The 9,496-nt window shown below is 41.0% G+C and overlaps 1 protein-coding gene across 3 annotated transcripts in view; it reads right to left on the bottom strand.

The window, feature by feature from the left end:
• The window catches only part of brat1 (BRCA1-associated ATM activator 1), a 67,151-nt gene that overhangs the window by 38,529 nt on the left and 19,126 nt on the right, over nt 1-9,496 (bottom strand). For all 3 annotated transcript variants that reach the window (XM_043711103.1, XM_043711104.1, XM_043711102.1), the window contains exons 6-7: nt 6,526-6,645; nt 4,205-4,299 (exon numbers count right to left, since the gene is read on the bottom strand). In XM_043711103.1, coding sequence (XP_043567038.1) covers nt 4,205-4,299; nt 6,526-6,645 — 215 coding nt within the window. The remainder of the gene's footprint in view (nt 1-4,204; nt 4,300-6,525; nt 6,646-9,496) is intronic.

Here is a 9,496-nt window from a genome sequence, read left to right on the forward strand (position 1 = left end):
TTCTCAGACCACCCCTCAACTTACGTATTATTTTATTGTGTATCTCTGCTATAAACTGCCAATTAGTTTATCTATTGAGTGTAAAAGCTGCAGCAAGTAAAAACTAAAGATGATTCTGGAAATCTGTACTGCCCAACCGTAATTTCCCACCGACCCCCACTCCCAGTCTGAACGTGTGCTCTGAAAGTCGCCGCCCATTGTATCAGGTTCAGCAAGCAGTTCTTCAGATGACATCAGTCAGAGATATTCTGCTGTAAGTTCTGCAGATTGATGTTTTCCCCAATTGCAGAGTAAATCAAGTTGCATATGAGACAAGTAAATCGATACTAAGCATGCCATAATTCCTTCAGAAAAACTGTTAAATCAGTATTGAATAATTTTGCATTAGATGTCTGGTAGATGTAGATTAAGGTTACTCGTCTTGTTTACAATTGGAACAAGCCCACCTGCCAACATCTATTGTAAATGGAAAACAAAAAGACACAACTCTAGATTGAGAATTAAAATTAATAAAACTGCAAGGAAAATATAGAGCAATTAAAAGGCACCTGGATGGTTATATGACACCCAGGTCCCGTTGCCCCTGGCCACCACCATTCAGATAATAATCTGCCTTCCTGTTTTTGTGACCAAAGTGGATAATCTCACATTTATCCACATTAGGAAGGGCTTAGAGTGGGCCAAGTGCTGGCAAATGGGACTAGATTAATTTAGGATATCTGGTGGCATTGACGAGTTGGACCGAAGGGTCTGTTTCTGTGCTGTACACCTCTATGAATTGCAACATTTAAAAGGCATCTGGATGAGTTTATGAATAGGAAAGGTTTGGAGAAATAATGGTCCAGTTGCTGGCAGGTGGGACCAGATTGGTTCGGGATACCTGGTTGGCGTGGACGAATTGGACCGAACGGTCTGTTTCCATGCTGTACATCTTCACGACACTATGACTGTAAGTACTTTCCATGAAATAGGGTGCTTGTGTGTACTTGCACTGGAAATGATAATGGGGACAAAAGTAAAGCTTATTCATCTCTATATAATCACTTTACTGGAAGGAAAATCAATTCTCTCTGTGGTCGATTTAGCTTTCTTTTCATGTGCACCTTTCATGGAATCAGAGTACAGAAAAAGCCCTTTAACCCTCCAAGTCTGTATCGAAAAAGCTATACTAAATAATTAAGGATGTAATAACTGAGCATTTGCAAAGTGGTGACAGAATTGGTCCTAGTCAGCATGGATTCACTAAAGGGAAATCATGCTCGAAAAGTCTTCTGGAATATTTTGTGGATATGATTAGCTGAGTGGACAAGGGTGAATCAGTAGATGGTGTGTATTGGGACTTTGGAAAAGCTTTTGACAAGGCTCCACACAAAAAGTTAGTAAAGAAATGTAAAGCTTACGCTATTAGAGGTAACATATTGACATGGATAGAGAACTGGTTGTCAGATAGAAAGCAGAGAGTTGGAATAAATGAGTCCTTTCAGAGTGGTACACAATGATAAGTGGGGTGCTGCAGGATTCAGTGCTGAGACCTCAGCTGTTCACAATATACATTAACGATTTGGACAAAGGAATTGAATGTCATATCTCCAAATTTGCAGGTGACACCAAGTTGGGTGGTAGTCTGTGCAGTGCGAGCAGCAGCGAAGGTAAGACCGTTTGGTTTTAAAAGTGCTTACCGGTAGCGGGCAGCGGTGTTTTTTTTTCTCTCTCTTCACAGAAAGAGCGGGAGCACCAGGGGGAAGTGACGACGACCAGAGGGGCAGCCGAGATCCGGAAGCAATTAGTGTAAGCTTACCTGGGTAGGTTTTTTCCCCCTTTAAAAGTGGGTTAGTATAGGTTAGGTGGGCTTGGATCGGCGCAACATCGAGGGCCAAAGGGCCTGTACTGCGCTGTATTCATCTATGTTCTATGCAGGTAACTTGGACAGACAGGCTGAGTGGGCAAATGTTTGATAAACACGATGTAATGTGGATAAATGTGAGATTATCCACTTTGGTCACAAAATCAGGAAGGCAGATTATTATCTGAATGTTGGCAGTTTAGGAAAAGGCCAGGGGTAACGGGACCTGGGTGTCATGGCAGAACGGTCGCTGAAGGTTGGCATATAGGTGAGGCAGACATGGATGGTGGAACCGATATTTGAGGAAAGAATGGATTAACTGGGCTTGTATTCACTAGAATTTAGAAAAGTTATGGGGGGGATACCTCATAAAAAACATAAAATCTTGACTGGACAGGCTAGATGTGGGAAGAATGTTCCAAATTTTGGGGAGGTCCAGAACAAGGAGTCACAGTCGAAAAATAAGGGGAAAGCAACTCAGGACTGAGATAAGGAAGAATTTCTTACTCAGAATTGTGGACCTGTGGAATTCTCTCCCACAGGAAGCTGTTGGGACCAGTTCATCAGATATATTCAAGAGAGAGCTTGACATGGTCCTTGCAGCTAAAGGGGTCAAGGGTTACGGGGAGAGAGCAGGAATGGGATACTGAGATTGCATGATTAGCCATGGTTATAGTGAATGATTGTGCAGGCGCGAAGGGCTGAATGGCCTACTCCTGCACTTACTTCCTATGTTTCTGTGACACTAGTCCCATTTTTCAGCATGAGACCCATAACTATATCTAATACCCTTGACCATTGATCTGCTTCAGCATTCTTTTACTATTCTCTTAATCATATGAATGTTGCCACTAAAAATGGTAACTGGGTCTTCATTAAGTACAAGTAAGGGGCCTGGTGGCTCAGTAGTTAGCACTGCTGCCTCACAGCACCAAAGACTTGGGTTTGATTCCACTCAGGGGTGACTGTCTGTGTGGAGTTTGCACATTCTCCCCGTGTCTGTAAGGGATTCCCCCGAGTGCTCTGGTCTCCTCCCACAGTCCAAAGATCTGCAGGTTAGGTGGATTGACCACGCTTAATTACCCATAGTGCTCAAACACATGTATGTTTGGTACATTAGCCATGGGAAATGTAGGGTTACAGAGATAGGGTTGGGGATATGGGTCTGGGTGCTCTTCGGAGGGTTGGTGTGGATTCATTGGGCTGAATGGCCTGTTTCCACACTAAAGGGATTCTATGGAAGATTTATTTATATATATTAGATTCTCTACAGTACGGCCCAACAAGTCCAAACTGACCCTCCAAAGAGTAACCCACCCAGACCCACTTCCCATATTCGTCCCTGACTATGGGCAATTTAGCGTGACCAATTTCCCTAACCTGCACATCTTTGGCTTGTGGGAGGAAACCGGAAACAGTTAGTCAGTCACCCAAGGCAGGAATTGAACCTGGGTCCCTGGTGGTGTGAGGCAGCAGTGCTAACCACTGAGCTACCGTGCTGCCCCTTCTCTATGACCTGCTGACCTTGTAAGATACCTTTTTCAGATTGATACACAAAGATTCCCAAAACCCTTTGTGCAGTTAGTCTGAAACCAAACAGTGTTAGCCTGACAGTAGGTCGAGAACGTGCTGAAATATGTTAGAAAGGATATGTCAATATACAATAACAGGACCCTTAGAAACACATTTTATAAAACAGAATGTGTTTTTGAGCTTCTTGGATTTTATTTGTTGGTGTGAATATAGATGGCAGAAAAATAAGGGTGTAGGAGGGACGTGGTGGCTCGAGAGATATGGTTTATTTGAATTTTTAGAAGCCTTTACGCAAGTTTCAATAAGGGCTAAAGAGTAACTTGGCAGAGAATAGGGCCCCTTAAATATCAATAAGGTCACCTTTGTGTGGAACCGGAGGAGATGGGTAAGATACTAAACAAAATAGTCTTGTCAGTATTTACTGCGGAGAAAGAGATGGAAGGTTGGGAACTTGGGAAATAGTGATGTCTTGGAAAGAATCCTCAACAGGGAAAAGAAAGTGCTGGAATCTTAAAACAAATAAAGGTAGATCAATCCTCAGTAGCGTATGAGGTCTATCCTAGTATATTGTGGGAAGCTAGGGAAGAGATTGCAGTGTCCCTAACGGAGATATTTATATTACATGACAACTCATTCTTCTGCAAATCCATTCCTTTGCCTATATGCTGGCTCTTCACTACTTCTGCACAAATGATAGGACCGTTGTCACTTAAATGCCATCATAATTCATTACGTAAAAAGTTAAAATCTCTAACTGAAGGCAAAATTCAGCACAGGCAATATTAATTTTGTTGCTGGGACTGTTGTATAATTATTTACGTAACATACCTGCATCTTCTGGGGCTTGCACAGAAGTCACAGCAATGATGTAATTCAATGGTTGGAATAGTGTTGTCACAGCCTGCATCCTCAGTGACTGTGGACTAGAAAAAAATACAAAGGATTAGCTAAAACCAATAAATAAAGGTCGCATGCATGTCCCATGAGCTTATAAAGAAAATCTACAAATTACTAGACAATGTCTTTGATTGTGAGGCTGCATAAAATCTTGTGAAGTTACTGGAATTTAGTGAAAAATTTGGGAATACATATTCTAAAAACTTTGAAAGCCTGGAGAGGTAATTTCTATGATTTACACAAAATCTCAATTTAACTCTGTACTAACAACTCATTTTTTTTGAAAAGGTGGGTTACAACCAGTTAAAGGGTAATTAATAGAACATCGATTTTTCAAGAGTGATACTTGGACTTCAGGTATTAAGTTATAAGGATTATAATTTAATTATAATTTATAATTAGGCCCATTTTCTCTAGAATTTAGAAGGATGATCTGATCAAATTCTTCCAGATAATAACAGGAAAAGACAGGGTAGATAAATATAATCTAATTCCACTAGTTGGGGATTCTAGAACTTGGGGGCATTGACTGAGAATTAGGGTCAGACCATTCAGAAATGTTAGGAAACACTTCTACACACAACTGGTGGTAGATGTAGCCAGTATCTTGTATGAATAAAAGGTTTCCAGCGTGGCAGATCAAGTTGAGAACCGTGTAGAGCGTAAAGAGTATCAGAAGCCACTTGTTCTCATCGTCACTGATTTCAATGCATCCACTGGTATATTGCATGCCAATAAAGCACTCTCAATGATAGATTAACACCTTCAAAGCATTAGACCTTGACTCCAGCTGCTCTGTTAAAGATCAGCATGGACACCTTCAACACAGTCGGAGGAGTACTCTCCACAGTCCTGTCCTCTCAGTTATCCATTTCATCATGATTTCAAAGGGCATTGCCTCAAAGAATTGTTTACATTTCAAGACATAACCAGTAGTCTTAGACAGTAGCAGTGCCAAGGCTGATCAATGCATCAGCTATTAGAAGACAATAATGGCTGGAAGACAACAAGGCTCTCCCTTCCAACCATCAGACAGTAGAATGTTGAGGATGTCTCCTACCCAGAAAGCCAGGAGAGGATTAAAGATCAACCTCCAGACAAGATTCAGCAAAGCCACATCAGTCTGCCAGCAGCTTCACACTATATGTGTATCAAACATCATCAACACAGTCAGATGCTACATGTTTACGAAGTATAACTACAATTAGATTTGATTACTTTAGATTAGATTACTTACAGTGTGGAAACAGGCCCTTCGACCCAACAAGTCGACACCGACCCTCCGAACAGCAACCCACCAAGACCTAACACTACGGGCAATTTAGCATGGCCAATTCACCTAACCTGCACATCTTTGGACTGTGGGAGGAAACCGGAGCACCTGGAGGAAACCCAAGCAGACATGGCGGGGAGAATGTGCAAACTCCACACAGACAGTTGCCTGAGGCGGGAATTGAACCTGGGTCTCTGGCATTGTGAGGCACCAATGCTAACCACTTTGCCGCGCATGGAAGAGAACAGTGTCACTAAGTTGCATATCTTCCCACAGCATTGCCTGTACAAAATCTTGGGCATAACTTAGAAAAGACAAAAACTCTAACAAGGAAAGCTTACAAAAAACTGTCTGAGGCACCTACAGGAGAGAGAGATGACTGAGATTAGCAGGATTCATGTTTCACCTCCCAGACCTTTGATCTAGCAAAGTTACATCGAATGCATAACACCAGATGGGAAAAGATGGGTTAAGCAAAAAGACATAATTAAGCATTCAAGAACCTTCAAGAGCAGGATATCCACTGGGTTTGCAGTGAAATACATTGCAATGGATGGGACTGGGCCTGTAGTGGAATCTGGAGGATCTAAACCTAAATAAAAATCTAATCTCTTCTTTGGGTTTGACCAAATCAGTGTCTGACATAGTCCCATACATATGCTGTTTTGGATACAACCTGAAAACTGGGAACGATGGATGCTGCATTGCTAGTCGACAATAATCTGAAGAGAACATTCACATCAAAGCATGTATCAGCTCATCTTTTCTTGACAAAAGTAGAAGTATCAGATTAAATTGAGAGTGCACCCTCTAAGCAAGTAAATTTTACATTAAATCCCAGGGCTTAGAGTGGTATATGGTTGAATTGGAGCAGCAGTCAATGTCCAATCACATGGTAGTTTCATGACACATACGACATACTTATTCAACCATATACTTTAACATCATATAATACAAGTAAATGCTCAGACTTCCATACCAAGTTTTGAGCTTTAGAATTCCAGAAGCTAATGTCAATGCTTCAATCTGATTCATTGATCTCAATAAGAGACATAGCAATTCCCAGAATGTAGGCTCCAGCACTTCACTTGGAAATGATCTGCAGAATGAAATCAAAGTTACTCTTTTCACTCTAAATACAAAATAAAAGTCCTCACAAATCATCACAAAGTTTTGATACCAAGCAAAATGCCATAAATATTTGTCTCCTCAATTACTTCCAGCTTCTGTGGTACTATCCCTGATCAGGAATGCAGGAAATCTCCACAGATACTGTCATTGGTACCTGGCATATTACCAATAGATAACTAATTAATCATGACAAAAGATCATCTCAGGAAATGAGAATATTGTCAAAAAGCAGAATTTTCAATTTTCTGATCAGCAAAACTAAATGTTTGGGTAGTCAAAATTGTAATGTTGCACTCTGCTAATTTTCTAAAATTTAATGGTGAATTCACAGAATTTTTATTTAGAGTCATAGAGATGTACAGTACAGAAACAGATGAGTCTAACTTGCTCATACTGACCAGATATCCTAAACTATTACATCCCATCTGCTAGCATTTGGCTGCAATCCCTCTAAACCCTTTCTATTAATGAACCCACCCAGATGCCTTTTAAATGTTGTAATTATGTCAGCCTCTACCACTTCCTCTGGCAGCTCATTCCATACATGCACCACCCTCTGCATGAAAATGTTGCCCCTTATGACTAAATAAACTTCTTTAAGGTCACCCCTCACCCTCCGACATTCCGGGAAAATAGCCCCAGCCTCTTCAGCCTGTCCCTGCAGCTCAAATCCTCCAAGCCAGGCAACATCCTTGTAAATCTTTTCTGAACCTTTTCAAGTTTCACAACATCCTTCCTCTAGCGGGGATATCAGAACTGAACATAGGTGTTCCAAAAGTGGCCTAACCAATATCCGTGCAGCCACAACATGACCTCCCAACCCCTATACTCAATGCACTCAATAAAGGTAGGTATACCAAATGCCTCCTTTACTATCCTGTCTGCCTGAAACTCCACTTTCAAGGAATTATGAACCTGCACTCCAAGGTCCTTTTGTTTGGCAACACTCCCCAGGACCTTACCATTTAGTCTTGATCTGATTTCCTCTACCAAAATGTAGCACCTCACAATTAACTAGTTTAAACACCATCTGCCAATCCTCAGCCCACTGGTCCATCTGATCAAGGTTCCATTGTACCTTCTTCACTGTCCATTACACCACCTATTTTGGTGTCATTTGCAAACTTACTAAGCATTTCTCCTATATTCATATCCAAATCATTTATATAAATGACAAAAAGCAATGGACCCAGCACCGATCCTTGTGGCACACCACAAGGTCTCCAGTCTGAAAAGCAAATCTCCACCACCATCCTCCATCTCCTACTTTCGAACCAATTTTGTATTCAAATGGCTAATTCTTCCTGCAGTCCATGTGATATGACTTTGTTAACCACTCCACCATGCACAACCTTGTCAAATGCCTTACTGATGTCCATGTAGACAACATCCATCACTCTACCTTCATCAATCCTATTTGTCACTTATTCAAAAAATGTAATCAAGTTAGTGAGACACAATTTTCCATACACAAAGTCATGTTGTCCATCCCTAATCCAAATACATATAAATCTTGTACCTCAGAATCTCCTCCAACAACCTCCCCACCATTGGCTCACCGGTCTATAGTTCTCTGGCTTTTCTTTCCCACCTTTCTTAAGTAATGGCACTATATTTTAGCCAATCTCCAGTTTTCCGGCACCACACTTGTGACTATTAACAGTACAAATATCACAGCAATGTGCTCATCAATCACTTCCCTAGCTTCCCACAAAATTCTAGGATATACCTGATCCAGTCCCAGGGATTTACCGACCTTTATGTGTTGCACTCTCAATGTTGCCAGAACACATTCTCTTGGATTGATTCACAAAATAAATTGAAATAAATTGTAATTATAATACTTTTGGCTATTTCTCTGAGCAACTTGGCTAATGCTTTAGTTCTAACGTTTTAGAATTGGAATCACACACAGGAACATGCACAATATGATGCAAGTACCTCCAAGTGGTACCACAGCAGGGTATAGGAAATAACTTTGCTTCATAATTTAAGCAGATAAACGCGTGGGCATCAGGCTCTAAGCTTTTCACTGTACCCAGCCCTCTCCTATCTCCAACAAGTCTAAGACATTAGATTCCACAATTTTCTAATTAAAAATTAATCCAACTGGAAACATAATCAATTCATATTATCTCACTCCATCTCTACCTACCTTTAAGATGCTCCTTAAAACCTATTCATTTAACGAGTACAGAGGAACCTCAATTATCAAAGAACACGGCTGAGGACATTTCGGTTGGATAATCAAAAGCCGAATAACACAGTTTAGCTAAGAATCGGGACCTTGCGACCTTATTCGAATAATCCAAAGTACAGATAATTGAAGTTCCTCTGTATTTTGTTCACCTGCCCGAATAACTCCTTATGTAGCTCAGCACCAAATTATGTTATAGGGCTCAGATATGGTTTGGGATGCCTTTCTACATTAAAGGTGGTGTGTACATTACAATTTACTGTTAAATCTTGTTCAAAATGCAGGAAGTATTTTACCAGATTTATTTATCATGCCAAAACAACATTAAATAGCTCTTAAAAACAAGCAGAATATGTTAGACCATAAGACATAGGAGTGGAAGTAAGGCCATTCGGCCCATCGAGTCCACTCCGCCATTCAATCATGGCTGATGGGCATTTCAACTCCACTTACCTGCATTCTCCCCGTAGCCCTTAATTCCTTGTGACATCAAGAATTTATCAATCTCTGCCTTGAAGACATTTAGCGTCCTGGCCTCCACTGCACTCCGTGGTAATGAATTCCACAGGCCCACCACTCTCTGGCTGGAGAAGTGTCTCCGCATTTCTGTTCTGAATTTACC

The sequence above is a fragment of the Chiloscyllium plagiosum genome, chromosome 21 (genome assembly GCF_004010195.1).
Source record: "Chiloscyllium plagiosum isolate BGI_BamShark_2017 chromosome 21, ASM401019v2, whole genome shotgun sequence".
NCBI lineage: Eukaryota > Metazoa > Chordata > Chondrichthyes > Orectolobiformes > Hemiscylliidae > Chiloscyllium > Chiloscyllium plagiosum.